The 21,990-nt window shown below is 39.2% G+C and overlaps 4 protein-coding genes across 8 annotated transcripts; all 4 read right to left on the reverse strand.

Annotated features, from left to right (window-relative positions):
- Window positions 1-2,153: 2,153 nt before the first annotated feature.
- LOC103936933 (protein WHAT'S THIS FACTOR 1 homolog, chloroplastic-like) lies at window positions 2,154-6,253 on the reverse strand. 2 transcript variants are annotated; one of them, XM_048574164.1, is made up of 2 exons: window positions 4,739-6,253; window positions 2,154-2,920 (listed from the first exon to the last, which is right to left on the reverse strand). In XM_048574164.1, the coding sequence occupies exons 1-2, from the start codon at window positions 5,737-5,739 to the stop codon at window positions 2,785-2,787; spliced, it is 1,137 nt and encodes a 378-aa protein (XP_048430121.1). In that variant the 5' UTR covers window positions 5,740-6,253; the 3' UTR covers window positions 2,154-2,784. The 2 variants fall into 2 exon arrangements, with proteins under 2 accessions (XP_048430121.1, XP_009345097.2); XM_009346822.3 differs by lacking the exon at window positions 2,154-2,920 and having other exon boundaries at window positions 4,490-6,253.
- Window positions 6,254-6,375: 122 nt separating this feature from the next.
- LOC103936934 (DNA polymerase zeta processivity subunit) lies at window positions 6,376-8,484 on the reverse strand. 3 transcript variants are annotated; one of them, XM_048574167.1, is made up of 6 exons: window positions 8,365-8,484; window positions 8,195-8,275; window positions 7,828-7,940; window positions 7,434-7,623; window positions 7,019-7,272; window positions 6,376-6,816 (listed from the first exon to the last, which is right to left on the reverse strand). In XM_048574167.1, exons 1-5 carry the CDS (start codon window positions 8,393-8,395, stop codon window positions 7,073-7,075), a joined length of 615 nt encoding a protein of 204 aa, XP_048430124.1. In that variant the 5' UTR covers window positions 8,396-8,484; the 3' UTR covers window positions 6,376-6,816; window positions 7,019-7,072. The 3 variants fall into 3 exon arrangements, with proteins under 3 accessions (XP_048430124.1, XP_048430122.1, XP_048430123.1); XM_048574165.1 differs by having other exon boundaries at window positions 8,195-8,280; window positions 8,365-8,474; XM_048574166.1 differs by having other exon boundaries at window positions 6,376-7,272; window positions 8,195-8,280; window positions 8,365-8,474.
- A 1,122-nt stretch (window positions 8,485-9,606) lies between these two features.
- LOC103936936 (elongation factor 2) lies at window positions 9,607-14,086 on the reverse strand. Its single transcript, XM_009346824.3, has 4 exons — window positions 13,937-14,086; window positions 12,736-12,807; window positions 12,547-12,634; window positions 9,607-12,288 (listed from the first exon to the last, which is right to left on the reverse strand). The coding sequence occupies exons 2-4, from the start codon at window positions 12,736-12,738 to the stop codon at window positions 9,848-9,850; spliced, it is 2,532 nt and encodes an 843-aa protein (XP_009345099.1). The 5' UTR covers window positions 12,739-12,807; window positions 13,937-14,086; the 3' UTR covers window positions 9,607-9,847.
- A 3,063-nt stretch (window positions 14,087-17,149) lies between these two features.
- Window positions 17,150-21,356, reverse strand: LOC103936937 (elongation factor 2-like). Of its 2 annotated transcripts, XM_048573596.1 has the most exons (4): window positions 21,219-21,356; window positions 20,537-20,583; window positions 20,354-20,441; window positions 17,413-20,088 (listed from the first exon to the last, which is right to left on the reverse strand). In XM_048573596.1, the coding sequence occupies exons 2-4, from the start codon at window positions 20,537-20,539 to the stop codon at window positions 17,648-17,650; spliced, it is 2,532 nt and encodes an 843-aa protein (XP_048429553.1). In that variant the 5' UTR covers window positions 20,540-20,583; window positions 21,219-21,356; the 3' UTR covers window positions 17,413-17,647. The 2 variants fall into 2 exon arrangements, with proteins under 2 accessions (XP_048429552.1, XP_048429553.1); XM_048573595.1 differs by lacking the exons at window positions 20,537-20,583; window positions 21,219-21,356 and adding an exon at window positions 17,150-17,366 and having other exon boundaries at window positions 17,648-20,088; window positions 20,354-20,447.
- Window positions 21,357-21,990: the final 634 nt, after the last annotated feature.

The following is a 21,990-nucleotide window of genomic DNA, read 5'->3' on the forward strand; positions in this document are numbered from 1 at the left end:
GTATTATTGTCACCAATGTGGTAGTGCATGCACAGCAGAGCCATCGACTTGTCGACACCTTATGGGGTGCATGACGTCCGGCGATAATATATTTGGACCCATTCATCATGGAGCTGGCTAGCAGTAGGAGCCTAGCACAATAACATTAGTTTTTCATAGGAATTCAAACCTCTCCAATTGGATCACCATTTGTCCTTTTCCACCTAAAATCACATTCTTTGGTTTATATTAGTATACAGTTAAAATGCACTAAACTTGCCAAGTAATGTAGATCAATGTGAGTGTAAGCACTTTTCTGGCATATTATATGGTTCCCAAGAGCTTTGAGGAAAAAACGAAGCAATGGTGTATTGTTAATCGATTTCAAATTGTAAAGATAAAATGTTTTGACTGTTGTTAATGAATCTCATATTGACGGAAGAATGAACCTTAAGTGAGCTTAAAAATAAGTTGAGCTACTTCTTATATTGTCAATTGATTTTATGATGGAATCTCAATATTTTTCTTGGCATTAAGGCATGTTGTTCCATGTGTGAATCCCAACAGCTACACGTACTTCACGTCACTAAATTTGTGTTGTCTACATGTTTGGCTTGAAAAAATTCGTCACACGCGATTAAGTGTGTTGAGAATGACTACCACAATGATGAGAGAAGAAACTTTCCATGAACTTATCAATAAGTTGAAATACTCCCCATTACCAATTCATTTTATAGTAGAAGCTCGACTTTCTTCGTTAAGGTTTCAAGTATTATGGTTCCAGGATACCGCTCGGGATTTAAATTTTGGAGTTGGGGAAACATCATTAGCACCGAGGAGTGCGTAGTTGCTTGTTAATCCAATATTTTGTGGCGGCAAAAACATCATTAGCATCAAGGAGTGCGTAGTTTTACTTCGGTATTTTACTTTTCATTCATTGCGATTTAACTCATGTAGTTCACTAATACGATGAACTTTTAAAAGTACACACATGACCTTGTAGGTCTATTTATTTTTTCTTTTCAAAAAGAAAGAAGCAAATAATTATTGTCTTTAAATTAATACTATTAATCTATCATAAGGGTAAATAGCGACAATTAATATCACATAGACGTAGGTGAAAGGGATGTGCTATTTACACATATTTTTTTATTTTTCATATATTGCTTGTTAATTTATGTTTTTTTAATTTTCTTTAATTCATTTAATCCGATAATCACAAATTAAAGAAGTGTGCGACAAGTAAAAAAAAGTGTGCAGATAACACATCGCTAAGTGAAATTGAGCCAAACTAGAGGACCAAAATCATTATTTCGACTCATTTCAAGTTGCACGCAGTGGCAGTGCACCATAAGTACCATAAATACCAATTGATTGTCAGCTACCAACCTTTTTGGTGGGTTGGAACTGGAAGCTTTGCCTTATTTAACAAAACAAATATGGGCCCATAAACAACAGATCCAGACTCTGAGTGAAGATGTTGGGCCTATTATTGGGCTCCACAATGAACCCTACCGCAAGTAATCAACAATCGAAAGAAAATGATAAAAAAAAAAAAAAATCTGGCTTTCCACGTTTAAAATAAATGGAGAGTGACTTGACAGGAAATACATGTCACACCACGTCATCGTATCCCAAACGAAACACGAATGATCTCTGCATAATGCATTTGACACTCTGGTCGAAACAGATATTTCAGTAGAGCATCGTACATTATTAACAGCAAAATATACAAAATACTTTTTTGGTTTTTTTGTTTTTTTGTTTTTTACTTTGTTACAATTGATGATGATGAACAGATACAAATGAGCAAACAGAAAATCAAAAACAAAAAGGAGACTTTAAATCAAGCTTCCCATGTGTCTCTGTGTTATTGAAGTTCATTTGAAGAATTTTCTACCAATGTCATTTTCATGATTTAAATCATGCGAAAAATACACAATTTGCTTGTAGGAACTAAAATTATATAATTATCGTTTCTAGTCATAAATTTGAAATTGTCAAGAATAAGATATGCTGATAATTTATATAGGTTTTTATAACTTAAAAATGAGATTTTGGAGGAAACTTAAACGTAAATTGAAAGAAACTCGGTGGTTATTAGTTTGAGAATATATAAGAGTTCGAAGAGTTCATTTGATCCTCAACACACCAACTTATACAAAATGCACTCGTTACACATGAAAACAAACTTACTTTGAAGATATACGACATCTCTACAAACATCTAAACGGCATAAACAACATTAATATACTTTTTAAAAAGATGCAAACTGATTATTTCGGGTGTTTGAATAGAATTAGCACAGATCCATCCGTATCAATTATCAAAGTACCCAACACCAACATCAAAGAAGGAGCCAGCATGCTATATTGGTATACATGAATTCTTTTGTTCTGAAAGAGAAAACAACTGCCAACTGCGAGGCACCTTCAGTTTGGATAAACAGCACTGCGTCAAGATCGACTGGTTACCTATCCAAGTCTCGGTCGAGAAGGGTTTTCGAATCCTTATTGGTAGAGGCCATCTTATTAGCCTTCTCGGCGAAGTAAGGTGTTATGAGTTACGACATTCGGCGCATTGAACGCCGAGTGATTTTATGATTGGATACTCACAAGTGAGTTTCAGAGTTCAGCATTCTGACAGCCGAACCATATTTATCATCAAGACGTACGTCACCTTTGAATATTTGTATCCATATAGTCCGGTGGCGATTCGACATGTTTATACTCTCACGAATATAATCACTGTGACTAAATCCGGCGCCGACGATTCGAGAACTTCGCATAACCTGCAGCCTTGTCTTCAGGCTTGAGAATCCAAAGGTCGAGATTTGTTCCTTCCCCAACCATAGTCGCAAGATAAAGAAGTCAGCAACGCGCTCAACGCAACATCACAAATTTTACTCCTCGGCTGAGCTCGGCCAACGAGTTGGCACGCCCTGCATTCAACCGAAGGACCTAGTTAGCTTATTAGTTACTCAGGCTGTGCGCCACGTAGGTTTTGTAATTTTTAGAGTCAACAATTATTAACAGCAAAATACACAAAATACTTTTTGGTTTTTTTTGCTTTTTACTTTTTACAATTGATGATGATGAACAGATACAAATGAGAAAACAGAAAAACAAAAACAAAAAGGAGAATTTAAATCAAGCTTCCCATGTGTCTGTACACTTTTTGTGTTATTGAATTTCATTTGAAGAATTTTCTACCAATGTCATTTTCATGATTTAAATCATGTGAAAGATACACAATCTGCTTGTAGGAACTAAAATCATATAATTATCGTTTCTAGTCATAAATTTGAAATTGTCAAGAACAAGATATGCTGATAATTTATATAGGTTTTTATAACTTCAAATGAGATTTTGGAGGGAACTTAAACGTAAATTGAAAGAAACTCGTTGGTTATTAGTTTGAGAATATATAAGAGTTCGAAGAGTTCTTTTGATCCTCAAAACACCAACTTATACAAAATGCACTCGTTACACATGAAAACAAACTTACTTTGAAGATATATGACATCTCTACAAACATCTAAACGGCATAAACAACATTAATATACTTTTTAAAAAGATGCAAACTGATTATTTCGGGTGTTTGAATAGAATTAGCAGAGATCCATCGGTATCAATTATCAAAGTACCCAACACCAACATCAAAGAAGGAGCTAGCATGCTATATTGGTATAAAGCAACTGGAAGGAAATACACTCACGTTTTTGAGGAAAAAGATATATAACAAGTTTGCTTAGATAATCTAAGGATCACTAAACAGATGATTAAATGTTGTCATCTGATTCATCAGATATCTTAAAAAGAAAAGAACATCATCAGCTGAAATCTATATCCCTGCGAGTTGATGGGATGATAGCCATCCTAAGCCTGGACATAACATTTGCAATGATATTACTGAAATCTAATAGAGCTGAACTAATATTAGCTTATTAAAAATAGTCACAGCCACAAGCTAAAATTTCAGAGATAAGGAACTTGGTTGCTACTACTTTTTTCTGAGTTTTACTTCTATAGTTCAATCTTTTAACATAACATATGTTAAATGTGCAGTAGGAAGAAAGCTTGTGCAAAGTTTTGTACTCCGTGGGCCTTAGTTGAAGGGGTTTCAAAGATTCACATACACGAACTCTCATTTGAGATGCAATTATCCAATGTCTACTTGTTATGTCCATCATTCAAAACACAACCAACTAGAAAGGGTATTTGATATTTCAAAGCACTCTAATTTGTTCTATAGCGCAAACCAACTACTTAACCTGGAAGGACATTGTAAGGATCGAGAGATGATATGATTAAAATGATTCTGGATCAACAAACTTTGTAGCTTGACTAGGACAAAATCCAAACAGTTTTGTAACAGGTAGGTGTCTAATGAATTCAGATTTTCAGTCATTGTAGAACCCTGCTGTGAACTATACACTCTGGAATAAATTTCATTCCGCTGTGTAAGTGTAGTGATACCGTGCATGAAATTTTCAATCACATATATAACGTAAGAATCCAAATTTACATTTAAAAAATCAATCTATGAAGAATGCATCACGTTACATGGATTGGTCTCTCTCCTACCGCTAAGCGCTACGAATTTATCATAAAATGACAACAGGGGACATTTGTTTATCAAATTCAATCCATCATAAGCTTCTTTAAGAAAAACAGTGCTCCTTGCACCTTTATTAGTTATGTAAAAGATACCAGGATGCTTTATCAGACAAAGGAGCAATTTAGAGGGTAAGAAATACTCTGAATGAAATGCTTCCAGTTGAGCAGATGTCATCCTCTTCTGCATTGTCAAGCTGAGTAGCTCATGAAGCACCGCCACCACCCGCTTCCTCGATTTGGGATCAGCAATGTCAAATCTCCTGGCATTCAAATATGGAGAAGGGAATTCCATTTTCTGCCACCTTTCAAGTTGCTCAAGATAACTAGTGTTTGGCCTAAAACCAGCAGGAAAATTCATTCGAAACGCATGTGGACCTAGAAAATTACCATCTTTGGATATCCTAACCTTCTTCCCCAATCCATAAGCGGCAGAAATTCCTTCATCGGCTAAATTTTCCTCACGAGCCGTGACTGCTAGTGAAGAATCCCAATTCTCCAAATGCAGAAAATCTTTTTCATTGACATCCTTAACCGAAAAGAATTCAGGGTACTTCGGAATCAATGATTTCTTGAAATCATTCGGCAGACCCAATTCGGATTCGATGAATTCAATGCTTTCGAGTGGAACCCGGCAATCAACTGACAACATCAACAACTTCCTCAAGTTTTTAACCAACATGGGTTCCATCAAATCCTTGACTGAAGCTTCTTCACCAGCAACTTTCTCAGCCTTCTCAGCGAGTGTAACAAAAGGGGGCGTTCTGTTGCCGCCACCGACATAGAATATTGCAGGGTATTTTTCTATGACGGCCATGAAGTTCCACTTCTGAACAAACCCAACTTCTTTCTCGAGGTCCCTGAGAAGGAGAGACTGGTGTTTCTGCGACTGAATAATTGATTTCAGCTGTAAAATCAAGGCGGGCTTTTTCTGCAAGTCCATGACTTTGTCGAGTTCGTGGACTCTGTGGTATACTTTCTTCTTGGGTCTTCTTCCTCCGCTGGATTTGTGCTTCACCGGGACCCACATAGAACCTAATCTCCGACATGGGATTGGAGAAGGCGATGCGTATGCATCCGTTTCGCACAGATGAGAGGTTTTGGGAAGCTGGTGAAAGCGCGGTAACGTGGTTCTCCTATGCATTTTGCGGGAACCGGTGAGCGTCTTTGGCGCAAAACATCGAACAGTTGGCGTGCAAGCGCTGCCCAACGGTCACTTGGAAGTGCTCAGGATTTGTGGGGGATGGAAATAGTAACGAGGTCTGGTAGCAGGCCTGGCAATGAAATGGCCTTTTGCGATAAATTCACAGGACAAAGAAATTGGGCCATGAAAAATCAGCCCTTTCGGCCCACATCAATATGGTAGCCATCCAATTATGTAATTGAATAGCCCAAATTGTATTTCTACGATTCGAAATCAAATGACAGTTATATTTGTAGTCATTTTCGTGTATATTCCGAGCACCGTATTTGTTTATCTTCTTCACTTGAATTAAATTTTTTAATGGTTTTATGTTTGTCAACTATATACAAGGGTGTTTTATGAATGATGAGATTATATAAACAATTCGGATTGTTAATAAAAGTTACCGAGTGGTAAGGTACCCTCAAAAAATTAGTTTAAGAAAAAAAAACCAAGCTCAACTACGAATTCACAAACTCACAAACTTTATTGCAAGGTGGGCCAATTATCGTACTTTTTCTCAAAAAAAAAAAGAAAAAGGTATTTCCTCAATTCAATCATAACCGTTCATTTCCTGTAATACTAAGTAATCTGGACTAAAGAAGAAAATTTGCATATCAATAAGACAATGTACAATATTCGGACATAGAAACTGAACATGAGCATGGTCAGTACTTCATCGATTGCATGGGAAATTAACCTTATATAGCCGCTTGCAGACCACGTTCCAATCTGTGCAACTGCTAACTCATTTTCAAACTCATATTCCAGCCTAACGAAACACCCGTTTCTCCCACAAACACCGATAATTGTTAAAACTGTTCATTCATAAACTAATGTTGAGCAGCTACCAACTAGCTCTTCAGTTTAGTAAGTGGTACTTCTCCGCCTACACGGCTGCACACAAGTGCAAGATGTGGAAGAGCACAAACAACAATACCCTCAGCTAACCACCTCCAGCTTGATCTACAGTGTTGTCCTTTTCATCCATCCTTCATCTTCCACAAGCTTTCTACATCGGTACTCTCTAATCTCATCCTAATTGGATAACAAATACCAATAGTAAACACTAACTTATTGTGGTTTATATACTAAATGCAGCAAGCAAGCAAGATTTACTTCTCAAGCAGCATGTTCAGGGGACATGCATTGTATTTTTCATGTAAAATCAAGACAAAACAAAACATGAATTTTCTATCACATTGAAGGACTTAAAAAGTAAATTAGGTAAGGCCAATACCAGCTAAGCATACGTGCATGCATGCATATGCGTAGGAACAATTGTATTCCTCTTTCAAGCCTTTGGTTCAGATAAACTTGGATGTTCCAAATATAACTGCACAGATAGAGGTTGGCTACTCATTGACTTAATAGGGGTTATTAACGGAGGTTGTTGCCACTGCTTTGTATCTGTTGGAATCCACGACTCTGCATCCTTACTTGTACAAGCCTGAGGGAGTGATCGAAAGTAAGCAGTTATCTCCCACCTGCAATCTGTTAAAGACGAAAAGCTTACATAGCTAGCCGTGATCGATCACTAAAGGAAACGAGACATTAAACCAAACCATAGTTCATGATCCCAGAAACAATGTACGCATCTGGTCAATAATTAACCAATTAAACCAAACCATTTGATAGAAAGCTTAAGGACTTACTCTGGGGAAGAGCCTTGGTAAGGGGTTCTGCGACAGGAAGCTTGATAAAAAATGACCTCAGTGAGAACTCCAGGTCAGCTTCTTCCACCCTCGAGCCATACGATTGATTCACATTGAGCTTAAACATAAATCTTTCCACAGGGATGTTGTCACCGTGAAAGAAAATAACAGCTACTCTCTCCACGAGACCCTAGTTTGTAAGATGTATTTCTCCGTCTCAGTGAAAATGTTCTTTAGTGGAAAAACATACAGAAAAAATGGCAGAACTTTGGTTCAATTAGAAACACAATCTTCAAACTTTTCACCCAATTTGGTTACAAATCATTTCTAAGCAAAGATGATGAGCTCATGTATAAGAAAAGTTTTAAAAGAAATAAATAAGTAAAGAAGCAACCTTTTGGATAAAAGGGAGAAGTCCCGAGACAGCGGAATGGATGTAATCTCTGAGTTCAGGGTGACGAGCTCTATGAACCACCAAATTCATATATTTCCTTCTTTCAAAAGCACCTTTACCAAAACACACCAACTATCAGAGTCTATCAGTAAATATCAGTTCAAACTGTTAAAAAAATACAATTACCCATTATTCCAATAAGCCTCGTATGCAACTTGTGTAAGGATTTAGTTAAGAAAATGGGGTTTTGCTTTCTGGGTAGGGTAATAAAGAAAAACAGAACCCAATACCATAAATTTCTCAGCAACCAAACAAGAAATTGGGGGTTGGGTGGGATAGGATTGAATGGAGGATTAGAAGAACGAACCTGGAGGGTAAATTCCCTTCAGGAAAACGACTGAAGTGATTGCAACCTCGAGGAATTCCACCAGAATCCGAGTTATCTCACCTGCACTATTTCAATTCAAATCAAGGAAATTGATTTATCAAAACCGAAAATTGAAACCGTTTGAGAAGTAAAGAGAGAAGAAGGAAAACCTTGAGGAGACTGGCTGTCTTTGCGCTCCATCTCGGTTTGCTGTGTCTGCAAGTGCAAGGGTAAGTGCGTTAACAAAACTGAAGGCTCCCGCCATTTGGTGGGCTTTTGCTTGACGGACTTGGGTAATTTAATTTCAACCCACCAATTACAACTTATTTAAAAGGGGATTTTGCACAAATCCAACTGAACTTATAAACATGTGTACCAATCCCACATGAATGTTCAATTCTAAGTTACTTTCTTTCCATTTAACCGTTAAAACATGTCACGCACCCTTTATGTGGAGGGATATCTTTGTCAATTCACTTTCTAGAGCTCGCTGGAATCAATACGTATGAAGGCAAAATGCATTTTTTTTTGTAATGACATTAGAGTCAGGTCATGAAGAGAAACAGAGAAGTTGATTTTGGCAAGGTTTGTTGAAGAATTAAAGTGAAATTATGCAAAAAATCTAGTCTTTCATTTACAATTCAAGATTTTTTTTAGGTCAGCAACTGGGTGTCTAATTCATCTTAGTTTATTCAATTATTAATTTTTCAATCTCTTATGGAGGGAATTGTCGAGCTGGGGTTGTACAAACCCCTAATTTTGGCGCCATATTGACTCATGCAATATTATTTTGGAGCCAATTTTATTCTAGCTGGCCTCATGAAGTAATTGACGAACATATCCCTACAAGTGATGTTTTAACAGCAAAATTGATAGAAAGTAACTTAGGTAGTAGATTCCAACGGTTAAGAGAGTTAAGATGGTAAAAAGTAAAAATGAAAAGTTCAAATGGTATTATCGCATATACTTACATATTTAGGTGGTACTTACTACTTGCACAAAAAAAAAAGAAAAAACTCATTTAAAAAGTGATTTTCGATTTCCTTCGTGAACCTTTTTTCTCCTCTTTCTGAAAAATAGTATTGTAGCCAATTGCAATTTTTTAAACCAATACTACTACCCCTATTTTGGAGGCAATTTCAATTCCAACAATTAAGAGAGTCCATGTGCATGATTCCAAGAGAGTCCAGATGCACGAAGCATATTCGTGTTCGAGAGCAATTTCGTGAGGCAAATCGGTTCCCTTGCCCTCGAACAAAATTGCCGCACTTGGCTCAAAAAGGGTTGGGGGGGGGCAGGGCAGCACATCAAGCTGCCTTATTCTCAAAGCAAAATTGACAACCAAGTTACCAGATTTCATCCACTTTACTAAAGTTTTACGAATTCACAAAGAAAACAAAACAAGATCAAAATAAGCGACTAAAAGTAGGATATATTTCTCAAACCATGTGTAGAAATTAATATAAGACTAATAAAATTGTTGACGAAGAGGAACATTGATCTCCCAAATGACATAATCAATACCAGAAAACCGAAAACCAAACAATTAAAATAGCTAGAGACCAAAAATATTGTTCCGCAATCTACTCCGGCGATGCTATATCCATCCCTAATCGAGCAAATTGGCAAGACACCGAATATATAGTAAATTGTTTATAGCTTGTCCTCGAACTCAGAGAGCGGGGTCATCTGCTCCTTCAAACCCTTCCTCTTACGGATGTCGGTGACAAGTGTTGCAGCCTGGGATCCAGCTTCCAATGGATCAGACGACATCATCTCCCAATGATCAAACACGCATTGTGGGAAAGCCTGCCCAGACGTTGCAGCCCTCAGTTGACCAGAGAATCCAAAGGACTCAACGACGGGGAGGTATGCCTTGATGTTGTAAAGTGGAGTTCCTGGCCTCTGCATCTCCTCAAACACATGCCCACGTTTCTGATTCAGAACACTGTAGATCCCGCCAAGTGCCCCCTCTGGAGCTTGAATTTCAACGAGATAAACTGGTTCGAGAAGCCTGGGCTTGGCTGTGAGCTGAGAGGCATAGATGACCCTCCGAGCAGTTGGAATGACCTGACCTCCCCCTCTGTGGATAGCATCAGCGTGAAGAACCACATCACAGACTTCAAAGCAAATACCTCTCATGTTTTCTTCTGCCAATGCACCTTCCTTTGAGGCCCACTGGAACCCAGCAACAACCGAATCCTTGATTTCATTAAGGTACTGAACTCCCTTACACATGTCGACCACCATGTTGGGACCAGTGGTCTCGGGACCAAAACACCAGATTTTCTTAGCAAGATCCTTGTCCCAACCAAACTCCTCAGCCAAGATCTTGGAACGAATCTTGGGATCATCTCTTGGGCCAATGCGACCTTCATCAATAGCCTCGGGAAGACCTTCCTCAAGGGGCCTTGCTTCCATGTACAGACGGTTATGCTTGTTTGGAGACTTGCTCATTACTGTACGGCAGGATTTATCAAGGACAGTCTCACGGAAGGACACAACGGGGTCAGACTTTATAATCTCAGCACCACCCATAAAATCATCTTGCAGATCCTTCAAACAGATCTCAAGATGCAGTTCACCAGCACCAGCAATAATGTGCTCTCCAGACTCCTCAATGGAGCAGACAACCATAGGATCAGACTTGGCCAAACGTTTGAGACCTTCAACAAGTTTGGGAAGGTCAGATGCAACCTTACACTGGACAGCAACACGCACGACAGGTGAAACGGAGAACTTCATAGCACGGATAGGGTGAGCATCCACTTCCTTCTCATTAGTTAAAGTTGCATTCTTGGTAATAAACTGATCCAGACCAACCAATGCCACAGTGTTACCGCAAGGAACATCCTCAACAGTTTCTTGTCTCTTTCCCATCCAAATAACAGTTCTCTGTACGTTCTTAACATACAAATCCTTCTTCTCTCCAGGAACAAAATTTGGACCCATGATTCTAACCTTCAATCCTGTCTGAACTCTACCAGCAAAGACACGGCCAAAGGCAAAGAATCTACCCTTATCAGAAGCGGGAATCATCTTGGACACATAGAGCATAAGAGGTCCATCAGGGTCACAGTTCCTGATGGCATTGGCATATTGATCATCAAGAGGACCCTCGTACAAATTCTCAACACGGTACTTTTGAGCCGTTGACGGAGATGGAAGGTGAAAAATCATCATTTCCAATAAAGCTGTGCTAGCTGGTAGCCAGGTCTGCATAACACGCTTCATCAGAGCCTTCCCCATCAGGTCCTTCTCATCACTCTTCATTGTGACACCAAGCTTTGTCAACATGGGCCACAACTTATCCTTCTGATCATTCATGCAGGTGTTGATGATCTGCTTGATGGGTTCGTAACAGAACTGAACAAAACCACGCTTGCAGGTAGCAGTGCCCGTGCTCTTGCTGGTCCATTTCTTGGTAGCTGGGTCAAAAAAGTTCTCACCCCAGAGCCTTTCCATCATCTTTGACTCGTCAACTCCAAACTTGGAAGCATACATCTTAGCGAAGTTGGTCAGAGTGAAAGCCCATCCGTGCAAACCAGCTGAGAAGGCGACTGTTCCTTTCTCTGGGTACACTTGGACATCACCAAGAAGTGGATCTTCATATGTAGCCATAATGACATTAGCATTCTCAATAACCCTTTGGAATGTCTGGTAAGCTTCCTCTCCATCAACCTGGAGCTCAAGGAAGCATCTGTCCATCTTGTTAACGGTCAAAACAGGCCTGATCCTCTCTCCCAATGCTTGACGGAGCACAGTCTCAGTCTGGACACACACACCCTCAATACAATCCACCACCACAAGTGCTCCATCAGTAATACGCAGAGCAGCTGTGACTTCAGATGAAAAGTCAACATGCCCGGGGGAATCAATGAGATTGATGAGGTACTCATTTCCGTTCCTCTCTCCCTTGTACCTCTGCAAAGACTCATCAGTCATCTCATAGTAGAGAGAGATACCGGTAGATTTAATTGTGATACCACGCTCTGCCTCATCTGCACGAGTATCAGTCATCCGAACATCACCAGCAACTTCTTGTGCAATGATACCCGCGGCAGCAACAAGCGAGTCTGTAAGAGTTGACTTCCCTGCATATTAAATTTCAATAACATTATATGTTTGATGAAACACCACAGGATATAAACAAATAAATGGATAAAACGCAACAATACATACTAACTGGTGAAATATTTCAAATTATAACCAATAGAGCAAAGTTCAAAATACTGAAAAAAAATACACTTGACCAAAATATTACAACGTTAAAAATTTTCTTTAACCAGGTTAATAAAAACACCTTGTTACAAAGATAAGAATTATCAAGTGAAAAAAAAAAAGATCTATACCGTGATCAACATGAGCAATAACAGACATATTGCGAATGTTGTGCTTATAGTCCATAATCCTACGGAGTTCTTCTGCTGTAAACTTCACCTGCACGTATCAAGAATATCACACCATTATGAATTAAAGAATCAATGGAGCAGCTCAAGAATCACTATGTAACCATGTTCAGATTGATAGTCAGTGCTTACCATCTTGACTAGTCTTTAAGAACAACCGGCAATTAGTTTTTACAAGAAGCTAATTAACCGAGAAGGAAACACCTGCAAATTTAAACAACAAAAAAATGAACTGGAATTCAACTTTGAATATAAACATTTAAATTGACTACACCAATACATTTCTATGTTTCCAAAATGACCAGAAAAAAAAAAAAAAATAGGATTTTGTATTCCACCAAAAGACTATTGAATTCCGGTAAAAGGAATACATAATTTTTCCTGTATCAAGCAATATTAATAATCAAGACAAGTTATTCGTAAACCGTCTTGACAAAAGAAAAGGAAATCACAAATCAATCCTTATCAATTAGGATGATTCTATTAATTTAGGGTCACCAATAACAACAAAATAGAAAACAAGTACGCACAATAATTCTATCTTACAAATTAGTATATTTTAGAACGAAAATTATTCTGGAAAATATGTTTTATATTGTTTCTTTGACATGAATAGGAAACAAAATGTTCTGAAAAAATTACTCATAAATTCAAACGAAACCATAATTTTCGAAAATCTTTCCACCTAAAAAATTGCTCAACGCAACTATTTTCCAGCAAAACAACAGAGTATTAGTACGATCAAAGTAGAAAACAAGATCTAGCACATACAAAACATCTAGGGTAGTGCTATCCACACACCCACTTTACTCTTCACTCACCCTCTCAATTTTCTGCTGTAGGATCAAATGAATTGAAGAAGATCAATGGCTAAAAACTAAAAAAGGGTGTGTGAACAATTTACAAATACTAGCGAAATTATCATATATCACGTAAAAATTATCAACAGTTAAAGGAAAACGTCAGAAAATTATTCCACAGCAAAAAAATTTCACGTAAAAATTTTCCGATGAACCATACAGAGCCTGAGAGAGTGATCTGTACGGAAAACAAGGATCTAATACAAACATACACACACACACACACACACACAATGCATCCGTAAAATCTGAGCAATGATCGAAACGATAAACGAGCAAAGACATAATACCAAACCAAAAGCATGCATAACAATAATATGTTTCCAATAATACAAAATGCATGCAGATCACAAAATTTTCAGAACAACAAAATGCATGATATACGACGATAATCAAGAAATCACGAGGATAATCGGGGGGATTAAATCAAAGGAAGCGACTGATTCGAATAGTATAGAATTAGAGGAACGAACCTGAAGAATCGGGAGCTGGAGAGCGAGAGAGGGATGGAGAGAGGAGTGACTCTCCGCAGCCTAGAGCTAGAGGTGCAAATGGGACTCAGAGAATGTGTGGTGTCCGGAGGAGGGTGTGAGTGTTATATAAGGTTAGGGTTTTCGTTTCTTGGGTTGGGCTCCTCTTTCATAGTTTATACTATTTTCTAGGCCCACCAAAATCTCCATCGGCCTTTTTTTATTCCAAAATCATGGGCCTTAGGGCTTTTTAATTATTTTTTATTTTTAACAACATTATATAATTATAGATAATGATAGGAAGATCAAAGTTGAAAATCAAATCAATAGAAAATAAGCATGTTAATTAACACTTCAATAATAATTCAAGGGAATTATTATAGCCACTCCAAAATTCTCATTCTACACTCTAAATTTTTTATATTTAGAAAGAAAAATTACACTTGTGAGGAGTGTAGAATGCTAATAATACTTCCCTAATTCAATTACATTCCATAATCATAAAAGTTGCCTAATTGCAAAAAGACGGCCACACACGACCTATTCCACAGTTGCATGACCTAGGTTAAGAAAGTCTTTTGGACACCCAGAGCTTCTTGTTAGACACCCAAAACTTCAAATTCTTCTTTATTAATTAAACAAAAAATATTGAGAAAAGTTATTAGCATTTTAGTATGGCATGTTTTTCTTTGATTGTGAGTTTATGTTTAATTTCTTAAATACGAGTTCAATGCCAATTTGGGATAAAAGACTTCTCACAGAAAAGTAAGACTAAGTGAAAATGAATACAATTACACTGTAGTGCTAAGCGGTCTCCAATATTCGTAAGGCATGCATAAACTTCTTCGTCTAATAAACGTTTTCTAAATATGAGCCTAGGGTTTCTTTACAAGATATACATATATTCTAACCAATTTGCCATAGCCTAGATTTAAAAAGCCTTTGCTCCCCCAAACTTCTACTTTGGACACCAAACCCCAATTCCATTTTTTACATTTTTGTAACCAAAACTATAGTATCTACATGTAACAACATTGATATAAAGTCGATGAATTGTATAGCATTTCTCTTCTTTTTTTTTGTTTTGTTTTGTCAAAGAGTAGACTTTATTAAATTCTAATAGTAATGTTTACATCTTCAGCCAAAATATTAAATAAAAACTTCGGACCAATAGCATCTTAATGGAAAACACCTCCATGTGAGGTTACATACGAGACAACAACGTGAGCAGCAGCATTACCATGCCGTTTAACAAATGCAAACGACACCCTTCCTAATTGAGATGCCAAGAACCTAATATCATGAAAGAAACATTCCAAAGTAGCATTAATCACATACTCCCCATTGGCCGTACGAATAATCATCTGAGAATCTGACTCAACCTCCACCTTCGTGCATCCTAGCTCAAGCCGCACGAATTGCAGCTGCTTCAGCCATCACTGGATTATTAAAAATCAAATCACCTTCCCCACCAGCCGCTTGCAACAACCCTGCAAAGTCTCTCAATACCCATCCATAGTCTCCCTTGCAAGCCTTCCCACACCAAGCCCCATCGCAGTTAATTTTTAACACTCCAAAAGCAGGTCTTTTCCACCGTACTTGTTGACCCACAAAGCATGTAGTCCCCCCATACACAACACCACCATTAACAGCCTTGTTCATGTCATTGCATGCACGAAATTCGACCACTTGCTGCCTGGCAATATTAATCATCTCCATAGGATTAGCCGACACACCTTTGAAAACCATATCATTGCGGCACTTCCATATTCTCCACATAAGATAAACACTTTCCTACAACTCCTCTTGCCACTCATTATCATGGAACCTATCACACAGTCTCATCCAGTACTCTCGGAAATCTCTTCCTTTCAAAGCCTTAATGTCAAGTTGCAGTAAACATCCATACCACATCACCCTCCTAAACACACATTCGAAAAACAAATGGTGCTCCATTTCCTCCGCTTCTCCACACATCACACACCTACCATTCACCTGCATCCGCCGCCGATTAAGATTAACGCTCACAACTAAAGAACCATAACAACATCTCCAAATAAAGAACTTGAACTTATTCGGCATCGCCAGTCTCCACATGTTCTTCCAGCAACAATCAACCATATCCCGACGACTGCTCCCCCCCTCCCCTGCCTACCAAACTCACCATTTTCTTGCGTCTCCATGGCACGCACCATATATTCCTCCATTCTTAGCATAATGCCGTATTATTCTAACCTCACATCCCCCCACCACCACCCCCACCCCCCCCCCCCCCCCGGCGCCCGCGCGGGCGTAGGTTCAATCAAATCATTCACCATTTCAGGCATGTCATTGTGCTTCGATCTCACTTTATAACTATGAGGCCGTGGCAGCCAAGGATCATGGCCTACACGGATACTCCTACCATCACCCACCCACCAACGTAAACCTCTCTCCAAAATCCTTCTCCTTTGAATAATCCCTTTCCATCCCCAGGAGGAGTGTCGCCCGAAACATATGGGATTGCTAGTCCCGTCTCTAAAGTTGCGTACAAAGTCTGCTCGCTGCATCATCTTCACGCTGCAAGTCAACCGCAATCATGCTTCTCTGTAACTCTATTTGCCCACCTATGCCCAGATCTAAAACCCACCACACCCACCGCCTAGTTCTCAACATCCAACCACCAAAATTCGAAAAGAGAAAAAAAAATCAATTTGATAACAACAAACTCAATAGAAAAATTCTTCATTTTTCCCAGAAAATTAAGAGATTTTCTAAGACAATCAGAGGAGGGGTGAGAAACAAAGTTGCTATGAAATCCTTGGCGCTACAGAAAGGAGCCTCTGCACAATTTCAGTTTTCCGTGGGATCTAAAGTTTGGGAAACCAGAATCTACGGTGCTAGAAATAATTAAGAGGAATCACATCAAAGAAAAGGAAAGGGAAAAAAAAAGAGAACAAAAGGAGGGTGATGCATGACGCTGTTTTGAGGGAGGCGAGAGTGGAAAGGAAAAGAAAAAGACGAGGGAGGGAGAAAGAGAGTGTAAAGGAAAAATAAGAAAAAAAAAATGTGGAAATGAATATTTGATTTTCCAAAATAATTTAGTCCGTAACTTAGTCCAAAACGCTCCATTATTCTTATCCTACTTAGTCCATGTCAAGTCAATCCAACTTAATTTCTAAAGCTAGTCCAGTTCAAAATAATCTGGTACAACAAACGCACCCTTAAATTCCTTACTGATGCAGGCCGACCAAAGTCATAAACTAGCACAATTAAGAATACAAGGCCACTGGTTCCACAACTTACAAAACCTGAATCAAACACGAGCTAGAGTGGTTTTCGGCACCTGTGCAGCCCCTCATAATGGCGGCGTGCGAGCCGAGCATTGCAACCACCACCTTCGAGGCGTTTTCCCATCTCTAATGAAATAGTAGCAGAAGAAGCTGTTGTAGGTCTTCAAGTTAGAAAGAACAAACATCAATCAAATCCATGAAACAAAGTAGAAGACAAAAGTACAGTAAATTCAAAAAGCGTGTAGCAACAATGGCAGAAATTGTTCCGCAAGCAACAAAGTAAAAAGCAGAACATTATATAGGTCTCTGTTCTGAGCACGCACAAAACATTTCACTACTGGCACCCAGATGCTGACTACAACAACAATGTTAACAACATTACACAAAAACGATTAAACTGGAAACCAAAAATTAACGCAGTGCATCGAAAACAAATTATTACTCAAAGCTTGTCCTCAAACTCGGATAGCGGGGTCATCTGCTCCTTCAATCCCTTCCTCTTACGGATGTCGGTAACAAGTGCTGCAGCCTGGGATCCAGCTTCCAATGGATCAGACGACATCATCTCCCAATGATCAAACACACATTGTGGGAAAGCCTGTCCAGAAGTTGCAGCCCTCAGTTGACCAGAGAATCCAAAGGACTCGACGACAGGGAGGTATGCCTTGATGTTGTAAAGTGGAGTTCCTGGCCTCTGCATCTCCTCAAACACGTGTCCACGTTTCTGATTCAGAACACTGTAGATACCTCCAAGAGCCCCCTCTGGAGCTTGAATTTCAACGAGATACACTGGTTCAAGAAGCCTTGGCTTGGCTGTAAGCTGAGAGGCATAGATGACCCTCCGAGCAGTTGGAATGACCTGACCTCCCCCTCTGTGGATAGCATCAGCGTGAAGAACGACATCACAAACTTCAAAGCAAATACCTCTCATGTTCTCTTCTGCCAATGCACCTTCCTTTGAGGCCCACTGGAACCCAGCAACAACCGAATCCTTGATTTCATTAAGATACTGAACTCCCTTACACATGTCCACCACCATGTTAGGACCAGTGGTCTCGGGACCAAAACACCAGATTTTCTTAGCAAGATCCTTGTCCCAACCAAACTCCTCAGCCAAGATCTTGGAACGAATTTTGGGATCATCTCTTGGGCCAATGCGACCTTCATCAATAGCCTCGGGAAGCCCTTCCTCAAGGGGCCTTGCTTCCATGTACAGACGGTTATGCTTGTTTGGAGACTTGCTCATCACTGTACGGCAGGACTTATCAAGGACAGTCTCACGGAAGGACACAACGGGGTCAGACTTTATAATCTCAGCACCACCCATAAAATCATCTTGCAGATCCTTCAAACAGATCTCAAGATGCAGTTCACCAGCACCAGCAATAATGTGCTCTCCCGACTCCTCAATGGAGCAGACAACCATAGGATCAGACTTGGCCAAACGCTTGAGACCTTCAACAAGTTTGGGAAGGTCAGATGCAACCTTGCACTGGACGGCAACACGCACGACGGGTGAAACTGAGAACTTCATAGCACGAATGGGGTGAGCATCCACTTCCTTCTCATTTGTTAAAGTAGCATTCTTGGTGATAAACTGATCCAAACCGACCAAGGCAACAGTGTTACCGCAAGGAACATCCTCAACAGTTTCTTGTCTCTTTCCCATCCAAATAACAGTCCTCTGTACATTCTTGACATACAAATCCTTCTTCTCTCCAGGAACAAAATTTGGACCCATGATTCTAACCTTCAAACCTGTCTGAACTTTACCAGCAAAGACACGGCCAAAGGCAAAGAATCTACCCTTATCAGAAGCAGGAATCATCTTAGACACGTAGAGCATAAGAGGTCCTTCGGGGTCACAGTTCCTGATAGCATTAGCATATTGATCATCAAGGGGACCCTCATACAAATTCTCAACACGGTACCTTTGAGCCGTGGAAGGAGATGGAAGGTGAAAGATCATCATTTCCAATAGAGCAGTGCTAGCTGGTAGCCAGGTCTGCATAACACGCTTCATCAATGCCTTCCCCATCAGGTCCTTCTCATCACTCTTCATGGTGACACCAAGCTTTGTCAACATGGGCCACAACTTATCCTTCTGATCATTCATGCAGGTGTTGATGATCTGCTTGATGGGCTCATAACAGAACTGAACAAAACCACGCTTGCAGGTTGCAGTTCCGGTGTTCTTGCTGGTCCATTTCTTCGTAGCTGGGTCAAAAAAGTTCTCACCCCAGAGCCTTTCCATCATCTTTGACTCATCAACTCCAAACTTGGAAGCATACATCTTAGCGAAGTTGGTCAGAGTGAAAGCCCATCCGTGCAAACCAGCTGAGAAGGCGACTGTTCCTTTCTCTGGGTAGACCTGAACATCACCAAGAAGTGGATCTTCATATGTAGCCATAATGACATTGGCATTCTCAATAACCCTTTGGAATGTCTGGTAAGCCTCCTCTCCATCAACCTGGAGCTCAAGGAAGCACCTGTCCATCTTGTTAACAGTCAAAACAGGCCTGATCCTCTCTCCCAAGGCTTGACGGAGCACAGTCTCAGTCTGAACACACACACCCTCAATACAATCCACCACCACAAGTGCACCATCAGTAATACGCAGAGCAGCTGTGACCTCAGATGAAAAGTCAACGTGCCCGGGGGAATCAATGAGATTGATGAGGTACTCATTTCCGTTTCTCTCTCCCTTAAACCTCTGCAAAGACTCATCAGTCATCTCATAGTACAGAGAGATACCGGTAGATTTAATTGTGATACCACGCTCAGCTTCATCGGCACGGGTATCCGTCATACGGACATCACCGGCGACTTCTTGTGCAATGATACCAGCAGCAGCAACAAGAGAGTCCGTAAGGGTTGACTTCCCTGCAAGAAGGGAAAAATTAACATTATTGCTTTATCACGCATCAACAGATACAACATAACAAGAAGCAAGAAAATCAAACGAGCTGCAAATTACAATGGACATCACGAAAAAAAATTAAATTGCATAAACATCCCTATTTAAGACAAAAAGATATTTGGAAAACTTTCCGGCTTGGATGAGAAAAATATAAAAGCACTTAAATATGCATACAAATCTGTTCTAAACAACATTATGTGAGTAAAATAAGTGCATATTAACGCGTACCATGGTCGACGTGCGCAATAACAGACATATTACGGATGTTATGTTTGTAGTCCATAATCCTACGGAGCTCCTCTGCTGTGAACTTCACCTGCATATACGGAAACATATATCTCGATTAAGAACAAGCAGATAATGAAATTTTAAGCAACACACTAAACCAAAATAATGGAACGAGCAACTTACCATCTTGTCTTTTCTTCAAATGTCACCTTCAAAATTACTATTACTACCTTCAGACACAACAGTAAAAATAACACGATTAGATAAATGAACAAGAAAAAATTAACAAGATCCAAAAGACTCCATCAGATACTCGAACAACACATAAAAAAAAAAAAAACAAAATCCAAAAGCATATGATGAAAGTAAATTTACAGAACCTTGAAGATTCACAAGATTTTCTATGAAAGAATTTTGTTACATACAATATGTATACGAGTTTATGCGATTGAACATACAAGATATCCGTTTAAATCTGTTATGCGATTAATCAAGTAAATTCATATAATATTCACTTAAGTTTCATGCGAGTTATAAAATAGCAAGCTCAAAAGCACTTTTATTCATCCAAATAATCTCAAAAGCACTTTTGTTCATCCAAACAAGCTCGAAAGCACTTCTGTTCATCCAAACAAGCAAATAAGCAGAAAAAAAAATCAATCGAATCCATTTGAAGACATAAAAATCGAAAATACTACTAATTTCACAACCTACTTACAGATCTTGAGTAAGAAAAATCGAAAAAAGTTAACAGAAAATCAAATAATTGAACAAAACGAGCATGTTAATTACTTCAAAGAAAGTAACGCTGGGAAATATCAGATCTAAATATAGTAGAGAGAGAAGAATGAGAGAGAGAGGGAACCAGGTGACAAGGTGCGAGAGAGGCGGCAGGCGAAGGAAATGGAGCTAGAACGTTGGACCTCTCCTTTATATAAAATTTAAAGGGCAGGAGGGTTTGAGGTGAGAGAGAATAAAATAAAAGCGTGTCTGAAGGTATATGCGGTTGTGAAATAAGTTCTTCGTTTTCTAGGGTTTTACGATGAGCTGAGCTGGGCTGGGCTTTCATTTTATAACTGGGCCTGTGGTTTGGTTTTGTATGATGGAAGGCCCAAGAAGTTTTAAAAACAGTTTTGTCCCCTCAATTTTCAACACTCCCTCCTCGCAAGATATTTTAGAGAACGTCCTAGGTTTGGTACTTGGATCATGTGTTTGGATGGACTTTAGATATACATTTTTATGGTCCACCATCTTCTGTTTTGAGATTCACCACTACCCCATATAATGACTCTATCTCCTCTAACACATTCTTTATAGCCCACTACTTTCGATTTTTCACGCAAGAATCTCTGCAACTTTTGACACAATATGACAACACGACTTGAAACTGACACGAAAGTGGTAAAAAGGAACTCAACTTTTATAATTGAAGCATTGAATTCATCTACTTTTCGGTTGCCCGCCCGGGGGGGGGGGGGGGGGGTGTTAAGAAGACATTCAAAACTTCAAAAAGGGAAAGGTTTCACATTCAAATACAATTACAGGTCCGTATGACAATATCATTAAGTTGTAGTCAGACATAGTGTTATGAGTTCATCCAAATCATATTACTTGTATCTAAACTTTAGTCCCTAAAC

The sequence above is a fragment of a genome, unplaced genomic scaffold, assembly GCF_019419815.1.
Source record: "Pyrus x bretschneideri cultivar Hongxiangsu unplaced genomic scaffold, Pyrus_bretschneideri_v1 Contig7, whole genome shotgun sequence".
Taxonomy (NCBI): Eukaryota; Viridiplantae; Streptophyta; class Magnoliopsida; order Rosales; family Rosaceae; genus Pyrus; species Pyrus x bretschneideri.

Bases quoted from the DNA above. Each gene is read 5' to 3' on its own strand.
- LOC103936933 (XM_009346822.3), bottom strand. From the start codon at position 5,739: ATGCATAGGAGAACCACGTTACCGCGCTTTCACCAGCTTCCCAAAACC.
- LOC103936934 (XM_048574165.1), bottom strand. From the start codon at position 8,459: ATGGCGGGAGCCTTCAGTTTTGTTAACGCACTTACCCTTGCACTTGCA. The intron at 8,281-8,364 runs GTTTTCCTTCTT...GAATTGAAATAG, and splicing joins AGACAGCCAGTCTCCTCAAG to TGCAGGTGAGATAACTCGGA. The intron at 7,624-7,827 runs GTTGCTTCTTTA...CTTACAAACTAG, and splicing joins TTCTCCCTTTTATCCAAAAG to GGTCTCGTGGAGAGAGTAGC.
- LOC103936936 (XM_009346824.3), bottom strand. The intron at 12,289-12,546 runs GTATAGATCTTT...TTTAATATGCAG, and splicing joins TATTGCTCATGTTGATCACG to GGAAGTCAACTCTTACAGAC.
- LOC103936937 (XM_048573595.1), bottom strand. From the start codon at position 20,447: ATGCAGGTGAAGTTCACAGCAGAGGAGCTCCGTAGGATTATGGACTAC. The intron at 20,089-20,353 runs GTACGCGTTAAT...CCCTTCTTGCAG, and splicing joins TATTGCGCACGTCGACCATG to GGAAGTCAACCCTTACGGAC.